The sequence below is a fragment of the Simochromis diagramma genome, unplaced genomic scaffold (assembly GCF_900408965.1).
Source record: "Simochromis diagramma unplaced genomic scaffold, fSimDia1.1 OVJJ01000421.1, whole genome shotgun sequence".
Lineage (NCBI taxonomy): Eukaryota > Metazoa > Chordata > Actinopteri > Cichliformes > Cichlidae > Simochromis > Simochromis diagramma.
The window spans coordinates 2,027,297-2,047,435 of record NW_024387250.1 but is presented as its reverse complement, the minus strand read 5'-3'; the positions used below and the strand labels follow the sequence as shown (position 1 = coordinate 2,047,435).

General features: G+C 40.3%; 1 protein-coding gene across 1 annotated transcript in view; it reads left to right on the top strand.

Moving 5' to 3' along the window:
- LOC120714999 (collagen alpha-1(XIX) chain-like) overlaps positions 1 to 19,214 on the top strand; it is a 40,896-nt gene extending 21,682 nt beyond the window's left edge. Inside the window, exons 21-37 of the mRNA XM_040001715.1 lie at positions 163 to 216; positions 308 to 361; positions 847 to 891; positions 1,789 to 1,821; positions 1,971 to 2,015; positions 2,947 to 2,973; positions 4,094 to 4,147; positions 4,740 to 4,784; positions 5,126 to 5,170; positions 5,267 to 5,329; positions 5,765 to 5,800; positions 7,266 to 7,310; positions 7,807 to 7,950; positions 8,919 to 8,985; positions 9,084 to 9,212; positions 12,251 to 12,328; positions 15,902 to 19,214. Of these exons, the coding sequence (XP_039857649.1) occupies positions 163 to 216; positions 308 to 361; positions 847 to 891; positions 1,789 to 1,821; positions 1,971 to 2,015; positions 2,947 to 2,973; positions 4,094 to 4,147; positions 4,740 to 4,784; positions 5,126 to 5,170; positions 5,267 to 5,329; positions 5,765 to 5,800; positions 7,266 to 7,310; positions 7,807 to 7,950; positions 8,919 to 8,985; positions 9,084 to 9,212; positions 12,251 to 12,328; positions 15,902 to 16,002 (1,065 nt within the window). The 3' untranslated portion in view covers positions 16,003 to 19,214. The remainder of the gene's footprint in view (positions 1 to 162; positions 217 to 307; positions 362 to 846; positions 892 to 1,788; positions 1,822 to 1,970; positions 2,016 to 2,946; positions 2,974 to 4,093; positions 4,148 to 4,739; positions 4,785 to 5,125; positions 5,171 to 5,266; positions 5,330 to 5,764; positions 5,801 to 7,265; positions 7,311 to 7,806; positions 7,951 to 8,918; positions 8,986 to 9,083; positions 9,213 to 12,250; positions 12,329 to 15,901) is intronic.
- The last annotated feature ends 925 nt before the right edge of the window (positions 19,215 to 20,139 follow it).

The following is a 20,139-nucleotide window of genomic DNA, read 5'->3' as shown; positions in this document are numbered from 1 at the left end:
AATCCATGAAGTAAGCACAGAAATCAGAGACTATTTCTGCACATGTGTAAACCACTACATTATGAAGCCACTAGTGATGCAGAAAAATATTAATGTAATAATTCTTTTGATGATAGTAAGAAGTAAATTTTAAAAAATAATAACTAATTTTGTCTCCTCTAGGGGCCTTCAGGAGCACCAGGGCTACCAGGTGTGCCTGGTCGAACAGGGGTCCCGGTAAGAAATCTGTCCTCCATGTGGTCTAAAATTATGCAAAATCTCTTTAATTGTTTCATACTATAAAGTAAGTGTGCTATTCTGTTTGCAGGGACTCATGGGTCGACCAGGTCCAATGAGCCAGCCTGGACCCAAAGGAGATAAAGTAATGTTTTTACTATTTCTGTATTTTTCTGCATACCACAGGCAGAGTGCACGAATGTCTGGATTTTATATACAGTGTATTGTCAGTGGGAGCGCACATTAAATGACCTGCTGGTTACATGAGTGCTTTCAGCCACTGCTTTAAAGCCTGCGGTAAATTGTTTTGACAGAGTATATTAATGAAATTGCACTGTCCTCTTTTCCATGTGTGGTATCATGAATCTTAAAGACAGATTCATAAAACAGAAAAACAAAAAAACTGCAGTTGATGAATACTTGAAAATATTAAATAATTTAAGATTTTCCCCAAATTTTAATATATGCATCAAAGTGCTAGAGAGCAGATAGACGTCTCATGAGATTCTTTTTTGTTTCCCAGGGTCGGCAAATGAGATTCACTTGATTACATTAACATGGGACTGTGGCTGATAAACATTTGCATTTTCACAGACATGTTTAAAAATTCCTCTGGCTTGTGTTTGGCAGGGAAATGAAGGACCTCCAGGTAGACCAGGGCCTCCAGGGCCTCCGGTAAGTTCCTGGTGCCTCAACAAGTGCTATCTGTTGATAATAAGTCTCAAAACCTACATTAGGGTAATAGATTACACGTTATTTTGTTACTGGCACTTTATCCTTTTGGAAACACTCTTATGGTTAGCGAGTTAAATGCATGTCCTCAGCACTTATGTTTCCTCAGTCTAACAGTATTTATTGTATCAGGAAAAGCATAAATGACAAACAGGTACAAATACGATGAAATTGTCACGACCTGCACGCTGGCATTGAGTTATGTTTCTTTCCTTTAAAAGGAAAGTGAGTAAGCGCTTCCAAAGGCAAATCTATAATTCATCAGCTGTCCCCTTGAACCTGCCTTGCCCCCCTCCCCTCACACCCTGGTCTCATAAACTGCAGTCTGGGAGGACAAGAGATGGCTCAGTGGCCTGAAAAGGGCACGGGTATTCACTTGCTTCTAAATGAGAACCTTGACTCCTTCTACGTTTACAATAGCTGCCCTCTACCAATCTATCATGGGAAAAACATCATTATATGTTCTAATACTATACAAGAAGAGCAGATTACCTAGTTCTCATACCCAAATCTTTTTAATCAGTGTGCTCTTTTGTATTTCTGAGGCACTCGTCTTTTTGGAATTACGACTGGCTCAAGGATTATTAAGTCTACGCTTCTCTATGTTTTTTTTCTCCTCTTTTCACTTCTCACTCTTTCTCGCACTCTCTTCCTTTCTCTCTCTGTAATCACCAAATGAGCTATTGATCTCTCTTATGTAGCTTTTAAGGGCTTAGCAGTGTATAACTGCTTCAGACCTACTGTACAGTTTTCTGTAAGGACTCCCGGTGCCTAGAACTTACATTCAATGAAAAGAGCCTCTTAGAGAAGATGTCTGATTTACTCTGGGTTGTGTTGTAGGGCAACGGAATGGGCAGCCTGTACAAGCCACAGGTAAAGATTTTAAAAAACTTCAGATCATTGTCATTGTGATCTTCTGAATGCATGGTGCTGTGCAGAGCCTTAAGTCAAATTTGCTAGAAAAAGATTCTGTGCTTGTTGTTTTTGGCCCGTGTTATAAAATATAAAAAAATTCTTTGCAGAGTGGTGGAGCTATTTTAGGACCCCCTGGAGCTCCCGGTGCTCCGGTAAGTATAATCATTGTTGTGCCTGAAGCAAATCCTTTACACTGAATTGTGGAGTAACACTAGCAAACAGGCATGTGGATACTGTCTGAGCTGCAGAGCCTGGGAGAGCTGAATAACAAATAGCCTGACCAGCCCTCTGGTGTTATCTTGGCTTCTAAGGCTATTATATCACAGTCAATCATGCTCATTGAGATCTGGTGGTTGGTGAAGGCCAAGAGGCTTCCTGACTCTCAAACAGGTGCCTCTTATCCACCCCAGGACACACAACATCATTGAAATGCAAAATGGACTTAGAAGTTCGGCTGCTCTGCACAGTGCCAAGCCGAAGTGACCCGATTTGCTTATCGGGTTCCCCCTGCTCCTCCTTATCAGACAGTTTGTAATCTTGTCCAGTCCTGAGAGACATTCAGTCACAGGCCCTGCAGGGATCCATCCACCAAAACGAACACTTAAGGTGGTGACAAAGAGTAGACACTCTGCTATCCCCAGTGCACAATGGACATGAGCCATAGCTACATCTTAAGGATGCTTCTCCCGGTACTGCATCCATCACAGGCCAACAGCACCACAGGAGCAATCTAAATAAAGGAGCATCTTCATCAGTGTTAAGGAGGATAAGCGGCTCAATTCATCAATAATTGCTTGTGCTTATTAATGTGGAAAATTGCTGGCTGGTGTTGTTTTAAGCCTTTTTGACTGGATTATATGATCCTGATCATTTTAATTGCGCTTGAGACAATATTACACTATTAGCGTGATTTACACACAGAAAATAAGAGAAAAGGCAAGTAATAATGACTAATATAAATTTAAATGACAATAACATACAGTAACCACATGCCATTAAAGATGATATTTACGATTTTTATGGAAGCAGTTGTCACTTTCACGGGGGTAATATGTCCGCTCTCCCTCTCTTTCTTTTTTTAAGGGTCCCAAAGGAGATGAAGGACCTGCAGTAAGTTGAAGCTTTTCATCGTGGGCTATATTTTTTGAGGCATTTGGCTGTTTTTGTGCTCCTCGCAAAAAGTCAGAGTTGCCAGTTGCTTGCTATAATTATTTCTATGGCTTTCTACTGGATAAAATAAGTCAATACAGCCTCAAGCCCGAGCACTTAACCACTTTCAGAAGAACTCCAACACACAGAAAAAAAAAATGATCTCGACTCCTACAAATATGAAACCTTTGTACCATATTGTCTTGCCAGTGGGAACCCACAAACCCTCACTGCACTTCAAATGCCCATCCCCCAAACTCTGACGCCTGAAAACAGTCCACACAGACATGGGAATCATCAATTTTTCTCGGGCCCAGTTGCATTTTTTAAATTTTTCTTTATTTTTTGTTTGTTTGTTTTGTTTCACAGTGATTTTTCACTGGCATGTTAATTTGACATTTTAATAAATTGTTCAAGCGTCCGCAATGCCTTGGTGGAATTGCCCCAATCCGTCTCACAGCTGATCCTCTGGCTGGCCCGCTCTTCCCGTAGCCTGAGTAACGTATTCGTGACAATCTACATGTGTGACAATTACCTGGACAATCCGTCTGTGTCAGTGCCGGTCGCCCCTCTATTCCGTGTAATGGCATTTCTCCATGGCAGCGCGAGCAAGATGAGGTGGATAGAGGCCATCACTTGCTTTAGCACTGGGAATGGCTCTCTATTTTTAGTGAAGAAAGCAGGTGTGATTGTGATTGTCAAATGGCTTTCGTTTTTCTAATGGATATAAAGCCTTCAAGGTGTGACAGCATGTGTCCTAGGTCATTTGAAGTATTGTCCTCTCAATACCTGACCGAGATTATCAAGATGAGAGCGGGAAATGTGTAAAATCTTGGCCCCTGCAGAATTAAATTTATTCGCCTTCATCCATTTTTGATCTATATCTGCTCATTTATGCATGATGGTCGCTTTATAATGACACTTGTTACCTTCCAGTCGCTTATCGCCAGCCTCACTCTAGGACTGTGAGACAGAAATAACCTCATTCTTGGTTGGAAAAAGGGGAAAGCGAGGAGGGTTGGGGTTTTTTTGGGGGGGTTTTTTGTCTTAACATAACAGTTGGTGTATTTTTATCTCACAGGGGGAACCAGGGCCCATGGGATTACCTGGGCTTGAAGGGCTGCCGGGTGCTAAGGTAAACGTCAAGATACAAAGTTTTCACGATGACCGCCTGTTAAATTCTGAGAATTCCACGTTTTTCTGAGCTGGAGCCAAAGTATTCATGTAATAATTAATAATTTGCACAATTACTTAATGAATTTTCCTTCATTAAAAAAAAAAAAAGTCCTAGAGGCATCTTTTCACAACTTCCTGCCTTTTCTGTGCAGAAGTGTTTCCACTGATTGGCGGTGTGTGACTGTGTGTTTTGTGGAAGGTTGATGGGGGTGGAATATTTCAGTTTCTCTGACATCCAGAGTAATTTATCCTTTCAGGGCCTGCTGTCAAAGGTTTGACATATGCAAAGCATTTGCTGTTGAAATATGAAGATCTTAAGGAAGTCATTTATAATAAATATATGTGTGTGATTTTTCTGAGGAGATATTTATAGTTTTTTATTAAGTGTTTCAGATTTTTGCATTGCACTTGTCCAGACACATAGCAGCCCAGCAGCTTTCATTATACGGAGTTTCTGATACCACTATCTGTGTGTCTGCTTGATGTGACAGTGATTTATAGTATTCTTTATGTTATGTGTACATTATCTACCTAATGTGTTGTGCTTCCAGGGTGATATGGGTTTGTCTGGTCCACCAGGGATGCTAGGTCCTCCAGTAAGTCCTCCATTTTTTAAAATTAATTTAGGACATACTTCTCTCTGATCAGTCATTTATGTTATTTAAGTCTGCCTCTGGCAACAAGTCAGTGATGTTTTTTTTAAAGTAGACAGAATAATAGCTCTCAATTTCTATAGCACCAAACTATTTCGATTAATAATGCTGCCTTACACCTGCAGTCTGTCTGTGCAGTGTTTTGTTGGGAAGGTTTCTTTTGTGCAGCTTTGGTATGCTGGTCTATGTATTTTAAATGGAAGGTTACAGGGGTGCTGTAGATATGACACTATCGAGGACCTGTCAAACACGGTCTGTTCTTTTCCCATACTTGTGATTGACAGGGAAAGCCCGGCGCTCGTGGAGAGCCAGGGATCCCAGGAGAGCCGGTGAGCCTGAGCCTCAACTCTCTTTGAGCTGTCAATCTGTGCGTCATTCCTTTGTCACTGCCGACTGACACATTGGCTGTCTCTGTTCTGTGACAGGGTGAGAGGGGTCCGCTGGGAGAGACAGGATTCCCTGGGCCCGAGGGACCCCAAGGTCTTCCTGTAAGGATGCTACACAAATTCTGTCGCTCTTCCCTTAATATTATCACTACTAGACGTTGACAAAGCACCTTCCAATAATGTCCACACTAGAAACAGTGCTATTAAAACATGGCCGCATAGTTGTTTTACCATTGTAGTGTGTGTCTGGAACAAAAGCAACACGATTCAAGGACAATATGAATAAAATACATATGTTAGCTTCCACGTGTCCTGTAGATGATTACATTGCTCCACATAATTACCATCAGAGATGGTTTCTGTAATTTTCCCTGTAAGCGCACAATGGAACAATGTTCGCGCAGCAATCAGGATCATTATCCCTTGGTTGAGATATCTCATTAACTGTGGAGATTACTAGGAGTGCAACAGTGCTGATCCAATCGAAGGCAGGAGCTGATACAAAATGTCTTTGTTTGTGTTGCGCTTCTTGAGCAGGGGAGACCTGGAAAAGATGGAACTCCAGGATACCAGGTGAGTTGTGCGAACGCGTCGCAAATCCCCTTATAGAAAGTGCTTTACATCAGCCAAGCTACAGAAAGATGGCACAGCAGATTTTTATCCCCCCTCAAGCTACAGCGTGCTGACTGCATTAAAGCTATTTGCATATTTGAGATTTTAACGATTAAAAAAAAACCTAAATGGAATCCTGCAGATTTAAGGCTTTGTTGACTTTTAGTCTTTTCACCCTCATTATACAGTTAATGCTTTCAGGCAATGATAAAATGTTTGTAATAGAGGGCAGTAGATGCTTCAGATTAAATATGCATTTTTCTGCCTGATGAACCTGGCCAAAATGGAAATAAATATGCATAAAAGTCTACTTTTATGTACCTGATCAAATCTACACTGTTTACTACATAATCACACAGAATGGTCTCACAGTATGGGCTTGAATTGCCATTCACTGCACATTATACAATCTAATACCCAAACTCGATTGACTACGATTATTACAGCTTTGCTCTGATTTACAATTTTTTTTTCACCTTACACCTTAATGACAGCCCAAGTACTTTATTGGGTTTTTTTTCCTTCCATTTGTTCATAATCTCAGCATCACACAGAGCCTTTCTATAGACGGGCACGACTTTTTGGTGGGGCAACAGTGCCATCTAGCAGATGGTATAGTTGCCTTCTTTAGCAAAATTCCTTGCACACTGCTTTGAGGTTTAATGTAATGCTCAGGGAAGCACATTTCAGTGGGCAAGATGATAGATTTAAGCCTCCCATCAGGCAGCGGGGAATACAGAGTACTGCAGATTAAAGCAGGCAGGGGAGAACGGCATCACAAAGCGATGCCCGCTTCAAAAACCACATCATGCCAGATTGTCTTTTGCATGGCTCCTGTAATCCAGCAGGAAATTGATACAAAGATGCTCCCAAAGGTATTTCTGTGAGCAGAGTAAAGGGAAGCAATGAGGAGTGACAGAGAGGGATTGGAAGACACAAGATGTTGTGACACGAAACCAGAGACAGGTATTTTCTCCCTGCTCCTCTGTACAGTAGAGGCAGCTGGTGGGAAGGCGTTCGTCATACAAACCAGGAGTGATGCAGAGGATCCGTGACATTGCAGAAGGTGAAACACTATACGGGGAGGAATTATGCCTGAGCTGAGTAAGACGCAATCAATGCAGCGTCAACTGAAAAGCGTGCATTCCTCAAAGTCAAATAATTCATAAGAATCCTCTGCAAACATCGCTTATAGTGGATTTAACAGAAATTCAAATGAACAAATTCCAAATGAACATATTAGAATGATTGAGTGTTGCTCGCGCCCTTACACAATCCCAAACATCAATGCTTTGTGTGCAGCTACTAAAAAGTTTCAGGGTCAGAATAATTTCCTTTTACTGTTTCACTGCCTTTTTTTTTTCTTCTTACTCCTCAACAAAGACCTCAACTATATAACTATATTTTTTCCTTTTTCCTTTCTAAGGGAGCTACAGGTAGACAAGGAGAAAGAGGATCCAAAGGAGAGCGTGTAAGCATTCCTCTTTTCTTAAAAGGAAGCTATTTTTGTGACTCCAACTATAACGCACAACAAAAAGATTTTGATGAATAGTAATGAATAGTAATGAAAGTCTTCACTTCAGCACAAATATGACTAATCCCCACAAGCACATAAGCGCTAGATAAAGGCATTTAACGCTCAGTGCAGTTTGCTATTGTGTTTGCAAAAGCTTGGTCACACTTCCACAGTAATCTGTTGCAAACGCCTTTAATAGAGGATGCAAAATGAGGTTTTAGCTTTGTGTTTGGCAGCAGAACCCCAGGACCAGTAACTAACTGGACACATTAGGAGAAATGGGTCATTGTGCACAGTATGTAAAGTTACAGCGGGACCTGAAGATTATAGTGACACTGATGCAGCTTTTTCTAGCCAGGAGTGGTAGCTGTAGCACATTCACATGTTTGGTGCCTCAACATCATACACAGGTGAGATATATCTGAGCTGCTACTTTTTTTTAATGCTACAGGGTGATCCAGGAATTCCTGGAGAAAGAGGCGTTCAGGGCGAGAGGGGTCGCCCAGGAGAGCCCGGCCAAATTGGACCCATCGGTACCCAGGGGCAAAAAGGTGATCCCGGCCCTCCAGGACTCCTGGGGAGTGAAAGCCTCCTGGTGAGTTGAAAATTTTCACCGTAAACAAAGACAGCCCTCCCAGATAATTCAAAAGCTTTACCGGGCAACTCGTTCCTTCGAGTTACCACCTCAGTTCTCATACACTGGGGGGGGGGGAAATGGTGTAGCTACAGCTTTCTGCATGAAACATCAAACAAGGCAGTGCAACGGGAACTTGCTGTTCTCTTTCTGCTCAGCGCTTCCCACTCCTGATCATCTAGGCGCAACAGAAGGTCAGAGAGGGAGCGAGACGGAAACAGAAAGAAAGACAGATATGTGGGCGTGCCTGGAGCTCTGCAGAGCAGCGAAAACACCTCCATCTGTCACAGACATTTTACACTTACTGTATGCAGCCACAACCGTTATATAACACTCACAGTGATGAAAAACTGTTCTGAATGCAAAGATTCGAGGTCCAGGGATACTATTGTTTGGCTTCCTAACTGGTACGGCACAAAAAAGCACCAACAATCCAGCTGAGAAAGGTTCACACGGCGTGTGCTGTGTGCTGTGCGTACGTGCTCTATGCATGTATATAATTTCTTTATCCTTCCATATATATGGAGGCAAATAGAGCCAGTGTGACAAGCTGCACTTTCAGTCTAAATAGGCAGTGCATTACTTCAGAATTGGAAATAAAGTAACACCACTTTAAAGCTATAATACCAAATTTAATATTCGCCTGCTGAGTTTGGGTTCAGACGTTATATTAAACTGCAATGCAAGGTAGGCTTTCAAGTCAGGAGGAAGCTCTAAAAGCTGAATTTAAACTGAATGACTCTGCCCTGCTTTTTGTCGAGTTTGGTTTGAACAATCTGCGCAGAAGAAATGTTTTATTTAGTAAATGTTCCAGATATCCAGTTAATTATCATTTTTACTTGTATCTTTTTATTTTTATTGTCCCTTAATTGCTTTAGTTTCTCTTGTTAAGTGTTAAAATAGTGCTTTATCACGATTTCCGCTCGCAGGATGACTCCAGCTTTACAGAGGAACTCCGGATGTTTATCCGAAATGAAGTATCGAGGATTTTTGAAGGTAAAAAAACAAAAAAAAAGGAGTTTATTTTAATTAGTTTGGAGTACTTTTATTTTTTGTGCTGTGCTACCTCTAAGCATTCTTCTCTTGCTTCACAGAGAAGCTTTCTAGCAACAGCGGGCTACAGAAGACACCTGCAGGCATCTTAGCGTCACAGATCCAAGGACCTCCTGGACCTCCTGGAAAGGATGGATTACCGGGCTCACCAGGAGAGCGTGGACCTCCTGGTAGGATGGCAGGCGGAACGGCTGCACCTTAATGCCACTGCTGGAAAAATACTATAATTTAAATATGAATGAAGGAATAGAAATAACACTTGTAAAACCTGATTGCTGTTAATGAAACATGATTAACCTTAATTTATTTAATGAAAAGAAATTATATATGTACTCCTATAATTACTTCAGCAAACACACCGTGTGGTTTACCGAACCATACATTTAGCCAATTATATTTTAGAGAGGAAAGCGTCACATTTTTGTGAGATGCACCCTGTTGGTTGGCATCTCGTGTTTTTGTGATGTTGATTTGAAATATTGGAGACTGGCTGGATTAGAGTCGGGCTTACACTTGCATTTTGTGCGGATTCATGGGTATTTCTCTCTTGCATAGACCCATATATCAATGCAGACTGAGGGGCGGGGAGCAGAGGAAAGGCCGGGAGTGTGGTGCACAGCGGCTCTCTGGGAAATATGAAGACAAACGAAGAATTGGCTGTGAAAAAGAGAAAGTGTTATCAATGTGGACAGGAAAGAACCTCAGTATTGATACCTCACTCCAGGAAAGAAAGCCCCTAAAATGCAAAAGGAGCGTAGTCAGGAAAGAGGGTTGACATTCTTTTATCAAACTAATACAAATTTCTGACTGCTCATACAACACTAATGGTCTTTGTACCTCAGACTTGCTTAGATGTGTACTGTGTCCGCAGCAGAACTATGGTATCGTAACTTTTAAAGAGGAGGAGTGATTTGATTGTGTTGGTGCAGATCAAAAGCACCGCTGCGTTGGCCGTTCTCTTTGAGCTTTGTTATCTACCTCACATTATTCAAGACCATTTACATTTTAACCCACTGCTATAATATAAAGGGCTGCTTTCATTCACGAATGTCTCCAAATTAGCCAGCTACTCAACTCTAAATATTTGTGCGTTAATGCCATTGGCGTTTACACATGTCTTGGACTTTATTTTGCTTGTTTTGTTTTTTTACGCTTCCAAAAAAAAGTGTTTTATAGGTGATCTTTAATGCAGCTTTGCAATAAATATTTATTGAAAACAAAGAGGAAAGTTATTTCCCTTGATAATTCAGAAATTCAACAACTTCTTAATTTTTTTTTTCTTTGTTGACTTGGGCCTTGAGAGTTTGGGGTAATATTTCCTCATTATTTCTCGTCATCCTCCGCTGGAGACTGTGCTCCTCTGGAATATCCAATTTGACTTCTTCTCCAATATGCCGAAATGAATTGTTTATGGAGAAAAATAACCCCTCTGAGTTCACAGGTTTTTTTTCTTCCTTTCTTCTGTCTTTGGTGTGATTTCACATGGGTGAAAGTCTCAAGCTGTTAAGAGAACGCCCATAGGGGCTCGTGCTGGAGAACACCATTTCTTTATTTCCTACTTTGTTGTAATTAAGTGCTCATTTGTGATTCATCGTTCACTTTTGGGATCTTCACAAAGTTTCTCTTTGATGAAAGCCATTGTGCTCAAGTGCATATTTCATCAATTTTGCTTCTTTTTTTGTGTTCTTGTTTTAACATTTGTTTTGTATTTCAATGCATTCTGTGTAAGATTTATACTGAGTGAAACAAACATGTCTGTAAACTCTGTTTGAAAGCTGCTCTGTTCTTCCTGTGAGATGGACATATCAGTAAATAGAAAGAAAGTTGTTTTTTTTTTCTTTCTTTTTTGTAAGACACGGTACGATTAAGTAGATGTGTCTTTTAATATTGTATACAACAGCGTACAACAGGTGCAGGTTCAATGAAGCATGAAAAACCACTGTTTGCCAGTATTATATTTTGTTAACTTACTTTGTCCATTAGTGCCCCAAGACACAATTTGTTTTCAACTAAGTACGCAGTGTGGCATTTTTCGATTTATCAGACTGCACCAATCCACCGTGGCCCCCAAGCTTATTGCCCTGTGTGCTATTCAGCAATTTTTTATTTATTTTTTTTGCTCAAGGTACAGTGCACTTTTCTCCATGGAACGTCTCCTGCCTGAATGAATGCCCCAGGCTCTGTGAGTGTTGAAAGAAGTCTCATTATTGTGGCAATGTGTGGATAGCCCCCCTTTTTTTATTTCTTTGAGATTCAGTTTTGGAGCATTCATAAGCCTTTTTTCTGAGATTTTCTCTGACATGTAAGCGTTGGAGCGTTTCCCCTTTGGGCCAAGCAGTGAAATGCTTGATACTCCTGTCAATGTTTCTGATGCACTCCATGCAGCCACTGGTTGTGAGACTCCATTACTTTAAGTGCCTCGTGGGGAAATATTTTTTGCAGCCTCTCAAATTCTTACTTGGTATGCTGCTGTTTTGAACTGTAGACGTACTGGTTTTTGCATGCAGTGAAAAAGCCCTTGAATAATATGATTGTTTGCATACAGTTAAAAGCAACCGCCTGCCTGGTCTGACTTGAAGATGCGCGAATGCTTTGAATTTTCTTTTGACACACTGAGCATGCTCACAGTTTGTGTTCTTTCTTGGAGGTAGTCAGGCAGCAGCCAGTCTCCAGCATAGGACAGAGTGAACATAATGAGCATCAGAGTACAGCGTCTGTCATGAATAGCCACGATTGTTTGCGGAGTTCACCTTTGACTTGGCCTACCTTTCCACTCTCTGAATGCCTTTAGTGACCCACGTGTCTGGTCTCTGATTGTTGAAAGCCTCTTGTCTCTGTTTTGAAATCGTCAAAGATGTGATGTGTGCTGTTGTTAGAAAGCTGCACAAATCCACAATGCAGTGGTCTGTTTCCACTTCACCTACTAAGGGTGCATCTCTCAAAATAAGTGCATACTTGATACCTGACACTGCTGTCATCCTGATTATACATAATCGAGAAGCTGTGCAGTGTTATTAGGAGTCCGTTGACAAATATAAAGGTTCCACAAGTGTGTCCTCATTTTGATACTTTGTCGTGCTTTGGCATTTGTACTAATCTTACTAACTGTAATTCAAACTGTGTAGAGATGGCACCACAACAGGACTGCTTTAAGTTTGTAGTATTTGTTTTCTCAGCCACAATGTTGTGTGTGTGTTTGTGTCCACAGGAATCAGGGGTCAGAAAGGAGAGCGAGGCCAGCTTGGACTGGGGTTACCAGGAGATCCAGGACCCACGGGGTCACCAGGTAAGAACACCTTATGAGTAAAGGCATTTTAGTTTGAATGTTTAATTTGATATGCTGTGCAAAAGTCTTTATCCACCCCTCATTTGTTAGTATTTTGCTTCCAATGAGTCTTTCTGGTCATTTTTTTAAGTGTTCATGAGCAATAGTTTCCAGGCTTTCTAAATCCAGCAGGCATCTTGGCTTTTTTTTTTTTTTTTACATTGGAGACTTTATCTATATAATACCTTACACCATCACCAGCAGTTTTACAGCAACTCTGAAACAAAGGACAACGCGTAAAGTCAAAAGGGTCAATTATAGTGCTGAACATGCAGAGAATTACCACCCATCTCTGCTGTTCTCCTCAGTTCTATGGAGCATTTTACTGTCTTTAAGCTCATTGTTTTAGTTTTATGGACTGCAGAGTTACTGTTTTTGTTCCCCCTCACCTCTATCAACATTGTTTCAAGCCACAGTCAGCAACTGGATTTAGCATAGCTCATCATATACTGATTGCCTCTTTTGACACAGTCCTGCGTTTTTAAAATGTTCAAATAAGAAAGTGTTTTAATTGAAAACTCTCACTAACCATCAGCCATATACTAATAAAATGGCAGAAACTATGCTATTTGCACCTATGTATAAGGGCACTTCTGAAAATTGCCCTCCTCGTGTTTTAATTATACAGCAGGTATTAAAATGATCAGGAAGAATAACCATTACATTGACCACCCCTCCTTTCGCCATTATTTATCAGGCTTTTTTAGCTGCCCCCAAGAAGGAAAGAAATGTGCCAGGGCTGAGTCAAGTCTCCAGCCTTTAATTCTATTTCAGCCTTCAATTGGTTTCTCAGCATGTTAGAGTCAACTTGGCTTCTAGATTGCATTATGTTCTCAAAAAACCCCTGTGCTCCCGCGACATAAATAGGACCCCAATAGAGGATGAATTTGGCGGTGAAAGAAAATGACTTCCGCTCTATAAAATGAACTGCTTGGTGTTGTCGTGAACGAAAGGAGACAAACCAAGATGTCAGCATGTCCTTTGTCGTGCAAAATAACTAAAAAAAACCCCAAAACCTCACCATATCTTGATGGAAGATGAGAAGTGGGGTTAACTTGCTGATTTTCAGCCTGTGACTGTAGGAGTGTATGTATGCACATAATGCATGTGCAGGGGAAAGATATCTTGGCTGTAGCTCCACTGGAGAGGACAAATCACAGCTTTTGAAAGACATCATCTCTGTAGGCACACAGTTATAAGAAGCACCTGCAGCTCAACTGGTTGGGGGTTAGAGTTAAGCTGTAGTCACGTCTCAGGAAGACCTTGAAAGTGCTTAAACTAAGTGCTATCAACGAGCTGGCCCACTCCTCTGGTTTTCCTGGTGGTATTCTTGACACTAGCCGTACATAGAGCAGGTTCCCCTCAGACTCAGACTGGGATATGTGAGTCACGTAAATGAAATTTGCACAGCTTTGATTTATCAGTTATAATATAATAAATATATAAAATAAAGGGTAAGAAATCTGTCTGGCAGGCTCCACAGGTCGATGAATCAAGGCACTTCTAATCAATCAGTATTTTCAAGTTGTTGGGTTTTTCTTTTTGAGAAGTGACCTCATACTGTAGTTGCTATCTTTGTCTCCACGTGTTCGTTCCCTGATGTGCTCTGATGGTAATTAGACCTGAAGGTGCTGCCGTTGGAGTGCATTAGTTCTGAATTGTGCCAAATTAGCAGGGTAAAGCTATCAGCTGTACAAAGCCACTTAAACTTGTTGTATTAACAAAGAGAATTAACAAACTGGAACATAAGGTACTTTAGATGATTAAGGTTTTTTTCCTGTATCTTTCCACTGCCACGATACTGTGGATAGTTTGTCTGAGCACTTAAGCAGTAGATGGATGTGGCTCTGATGGAAAGGGCAAGTTGTGTTTTCGCAGGGAGGTAAAGGACAAGGCAGTACCTGCAATTCTCTTTGTACAAACTATAGTGGAGGCAAGGCTCCCTCGAGCTGTGAATGGGTTGACTGATGTAATGGACACTCCTGTGGCAGGACTGCAGTGGAGGGCTTGTTTTTGTTTTTGTCTCTTGTCTTTTTTTTGCAGGCTTTCTGAAAAAGAAGGTGTTATTCTTGGTGTTGTTTTTGTATATGAACAATATACGAGAGACCATGAAGCAATGCAGACCGCTTTGACACTTCAGCAAGCTGTTGCTAAGTAACATGAGATACTAATGTCTCATCGGCCGCGATGACCTCACCATATCAGAGAGCGAGGATGTGTTCTTCCTCTCTCCTCCATTCTCATTACAGAGAAACCGGAGAATTCATTAATTGTAAATGAGATGTCCTCAGTTCTGAATGATCCTCCAGTGCAGCTATATAGTGATCTATTGATACTCACTGCAGTCCCACTTTGCATTACATCAGAGGAGCATTTCTCAATTAAATGAAAGTAAAGAAGAAGAAGAAGAACTGCGACTGTAATTACAGACTGATTTTTTTAATTGATTTTAAAACTAAACAAATTAAATGCAATTTAAAATGTTCTAAAATAAAAAGACCGTGTAGAAGCCGCACCTAATATTTGTTATTTTTAATTAACCTTGCAATTAGTCTTTCACGCTTTGAGAAACTGGAAGCAGCAAACCTTAGAATGGCTGAGTCATTTTCTGATCAAATATTGACTAAATTAACTAAGCAGGAAGTTTTATCTCTTGTGCTTTGAAATGCTGATGAATAATTCTCAAAAGGAATTGTCGTCTGCTTGACACTTGATTTCAAAGACACTGCTGGTTTAAAAAAAAAAAAAAAAGTACACATTAATGAATATAAATGGAGCAGATCTGCTAACAAACCAAAGGTAAAAATCTGCCTGGTTCTTGTTTTAATTCTTCTAAACATGTGTACAAAGGTAACACTACCCTGGATACACTGGCTAACCTTTTTGCTTGTAACTTGCATTTAAGTAAAATAAGAATACACAATTCCCCGATGCTTATTTCCAGTGGTGAGTTCAATTTAGGACTTGCAATACATTCACGATAATAAAGAAAAAGGTCCTGCTAGCCAGCCCGCTCGTTAGTCGAAGGAAATGGGGAAAATGCAACTTTAACAAGAAATGGCTTGAGAATAGTGATTTATCTTGGTGGTTAAAGCTGGCGGCTGGAAATACTTACAAAGCAGATTGCTCTGTGAATAGAAGGGGTTTCTTTGTCTTTGTTTTAACATTAATAAACATATTTGTACATGTGTTTGTACAACGAATTTATCTTACCGCACTGCTAATTTTTAACTCGTGTAGCTTTCTTTACTTGGAGATAGTATACTTTTAATACTCCGTGCAATTTCGAGGTCCGTGTGAGTGGTGAGAGCGGGACTTCCAGGCGATGATCTAAATGTAGCAGAAGCACTATAATGTTCACAGCTGGCTACCCTCCATTTGTGATTCTGTACAGCTCGCCTGTATGGACAGTGAATGGCTGTGAGTGTTTGTGAGGGGAACATGTGCCTGCTTTATCACTAATTGAAAGCTCTTCTGAATGATGATAAAGTGCAGCCTGGTGCCGTAATTAATGCACTCTAATTCTCTGTGAAGGCCCACCTGGGATCTCTTCTCGGGGCCCTCCTGGCTCTCCAGGGCCCCGTGGACCCCCCGGTACTTGCGACCCCAGCAACTGTCTTCTTCCATCTTTGTGAGCCCAGCAGAGGGGTTTGAGCTATTACGAAGACAGCCATCCGGCTCTGAGCTCAGTGCTGCAGCCACACAGCAGGGGAAGTCGGAGAGACTCGCTGCTGATCTCTTTCTTTTTTTCACTTTACTAAAACACTCAGATGCTGTCTGGGTTTTGTTTTTCTGGGATTGCTGTTGGGTTTGTTTTGAATACAGCTGAAATCTCTTTGCAATGCAGTACTTTTAAGTTATTTTCCTTTTTTTAAATTTCATATCCTCTACTGTGACGTGATGCATTCCTTGTCAACTCTCATGTCTTTCAAGACCATGAAATGACTCCTGTCTGAAAAAAAAACACCATCTTAATTATGCGTTTGCCTCTTTAATGGGCATGTCTATGCACTCTTCTGTTCGCACTCAGATAAGCTGTTGTGCCGACCGAAGGTACATCTCATGTTTCTGTGTTCTCGTGCGTGTTTGCACGAGTTTCTGTGTGTTTGAGGAACAGATTAGCTGAGCGAATGTACTTATTGTACGTGTAGGTGTGAGAAAATAGCAGATTTATGAAACGCCTTATGTAACCAAAGTGCAGCCGACGTGTCTGATATAGAAATTATTTATTTTAAGCCGCATTCTGCAAGAATGTATTTTCAAAATGGTCATAATGAATGTAGGAAATGTAGCATGAATATTGAGTGACGTTGTTACTAGAAAGTGGATTTTCGGATTACCCGTAATCCCGATGGAGTCTCTGGTGACACGTTTGCGTCGTGTACAATGATCACTTTTAAAAGAAGCTGCCGTATAATTGTCGGTTAACGCGTCTTCCAGTTTTCTGCAAGTCACGAGTTGTTAACTGAGCGCTCGTCGGTGAGGATTGCCAAAGCTTTTGTAAGACAAAACCAACAAACAGCTCAGTGACACTGTTTGTCTGGAGCTTCTTTTTTTAGCCTTTTGCATCATTTTTCTCCACATGAAATGAATGTAATTTAAATGGCATTTGTGTTCAGTGATTGTAGCGTGACCCTTCATTTAGCTTTACTGTGGAGTTAATCTGTAAATATTGTGTATTTTCAATTTTTGTTTTTCCTTTTCATTTTTCTTGTGTAATGGGGTGCGTTAAGGGACCTGAAAACATCATTTTCATCCATTTTTTGTCATTGTAACAACACGTTAAGGTTCTCACCTGTCACACAGTGCTGCAAATTATTAACACATATTGTTTACAAGGTGTCGTTCATGACAATTCCTCTGGTTTTTATGTATATTTTTGATTTTCAGAAACACAAAGGAGATCAGAATACTACACTACAGCTAACAGACGCATCAAACTTTTCATGTACTTGAACTTTCTTGTAATCGCACCGTGGTGTTTTCAACAGTTGGGTTTCAGGGAGCTTTGAGACTGGAGTTTCGATTTATTTATGTGCTATGAATTTTCTGAAACCTTTGAAGCCTGTGCATTTTATCTAAACAGGCCGTGTAACTGTAGTGTAGATCTTGTGCAGAAACACACATTTTAAGAACTTAAGTACGCTAAAGATGACAAAGGAAATAAATTTTTTAAATCCAGCATTTACACATTGGATTTTAGTTTATTCACTTCTTTAAAAAGTTTTTGTTCTTTCAAACTTTATAATCTCACTAAACAATAACTTTTTTGTGTTGAAGAAAAAGATAATTAGCCTGTAGTGTATATTGGTTTCCTCAGGTTTTCATTTTGAGCTCTGTTTAATTAGAGCTTGATGCAAAGGCTTTAATTTTACTTTTAAAGAGTCCTGCTGTGATTCATGTTTGAAACGTTCTGTGTGTGTATCTGAAATTTTGTGACATTAAGAGCTCGGTTCTTTCTGTCTCTCCCTTAACATCTGCTGTTTGACACTTTTTTCCCTTTGTACTTCACAGTCATTATTCTTCTCTTATACATGTAAATTTTAACTCACATCTTACAGATTTGTTTCCCCTTTTTTTTTTTTTTTTACATTTTTCTCAGCATGCCAGCTTGGTTTTATCTCTGCTAAATTTTATCAGACTGGGTGGGTTTAATTTTAGAGGAGTACTGAATCAAACGCTTGCCACAAACTTCATTTGTGAGTTGAAAGAGCCCCCTGCTGGACATGTATTTCATTGCTTTTGTAATGTGAATGGGAAACTATTATTCTTTGCTTTTGTAGGCCACATAAAATCCCCTCCTTCTAGGGGCTCCTGTCCTTTCATCAAAGTAATTTTCATATTCGGTTTTAATGGGTTCCCGTCAGAGACAATAACACTGACCTTGATGAGATTCAAATGAGACAGCATCAGCAAACTAATGTGACCTAAACTTTTTCAGCGTGCTGATGAAAGCACCTCCCTCCATATATTGAATTTAGCTTCAATTGATATTAATGTGCACCAGTTTGTGGCTTCAGTTTAGCTAAACAGCATAATAAGTAGGGAGGACACAAATTGGCTGCTGATGACACAGCTCACTTCACTAGAAATTTGAAGCCATTCATATTACTCCAATTGTTCTAAGTGGAAAATGTCAGATGAAAGCAAACTCGTGGACGGAGTCATTGAAGGTTGAAGCGTCCTAAAACAATAACACCGCTTTCATACGTGCACGTGTTTCTTTCTTTTTTCCTTCTTTTTTTTTTTTTTTGCATATTCTCTCCAGTAATGTAAGTCGATCCGGTTGCCACATGTGATCTAATCTTGTAAGCAAAGCCTGTAATGAGATGTAATATGTAGCAGACTCTCAGCGTGGTCCCTAGGATTAAAAATGTCTGCCTGCTGGTCTCAGTGAAACTGATCTCTGCTCTTTTATAAGCTCATGTTGTGCCGTGTGACTTCAATGTTTGTTCTTTGTTTGAACACCTACCTCAGTCTTGGTTTACCACAACTACATGATTAGATTTGTTGTTCTTGTTGTTGGGGGGGAGACACCAAAACAACTGTTGCCTTTTTAACTGAAAAGGCGAATGAAAGCCTCATGTCTATGTAAAAACACACATATTGCAGTCCTGTTATCAGCTGACGTGCTGATGGGATGACAGAGAACAGGCGCGATGATGTTCCTGTTGTTGGGGGAGTGTTACCAGGCATCAGAGGTTATACTTTACAGCCTTCTTTGCAGCTTCTTTCATTTACACTGATTAATGGCATCTGCCTTACACGTGTGCAATAAATGTTATTCAGTGCGTGACTTCCTTGTATATTCTGCACTTAAACTTTTCAATAAAACTTTATTCACAAACCTGATGCTGTTTCTGTGTTAATTATTGTTCTTTTGTTTTGGGGGGTGGGGTGGTAGCCAGTTTACTATTTCAACATGCTTTTTTTTAAATGTGGTAGCGTTAATAGCGAGGGATATGTGTCAAACTAGTTTGGAATTGAACTTATTTAAGCAGCTGTGACATCAGAGAAACAACTGAGGCAAACATTGTCACTGGAACATTTATTTAGTAGCTGCTCTGGAGAGTTTTTGACTATGTCATGAGGAAAAGTGCTTATTTCTTAGAAGAAAATGGAAATTTGTACCTCTGTAACTGGGAATGCACCATCTGCTGCAGAGGATCTGGTGATGTGATTGAAAGGTGCAAACAGCTGGCAGATTGTGAGACTGTTTAGTCAGTTGTGACATTTTTATTTTATTTTATTTTTAACTCCGAGGTTCTTGGAAAAATGGTTAAGAATCATTTCCTGATACTCTTTACAAAATATCTTTTTATCTTTAATCACACCGGTATACAGAATAAATTAAACACTCCATATGCTGTCCTGTGTATTTCTTACTTTGATGATGGTTTTCCCTCATCCTTCAAACATACTCCCACATATGCACAGCTGTGCTCTGTTGTCATTCTTTACAATGAGATAACATCTCACATCAGGGGGTTTGTAGGGAATAGAAGTAACCACTGTTCATTTTTTACAGATTTACACCACACAGCAAGCCTGAAAAGACAATCAGAAATGTAAAACTATATATTCAAAAGAGGGTATCAGAAAGGTTATCTTTGGAAGATCAGCTCATAGAGACCATGATGGTTTGAAACCCTCAGCTCCCCCACCCCCAGAAAATCCTCATCCTGATTTAATTTAGTTAATTATTTGAGATGTTCTGGGAAAAAGTGGAGGAAAAGGAAAAGCTTTTATTTCGGAAAACTAGTTAAGGGAGA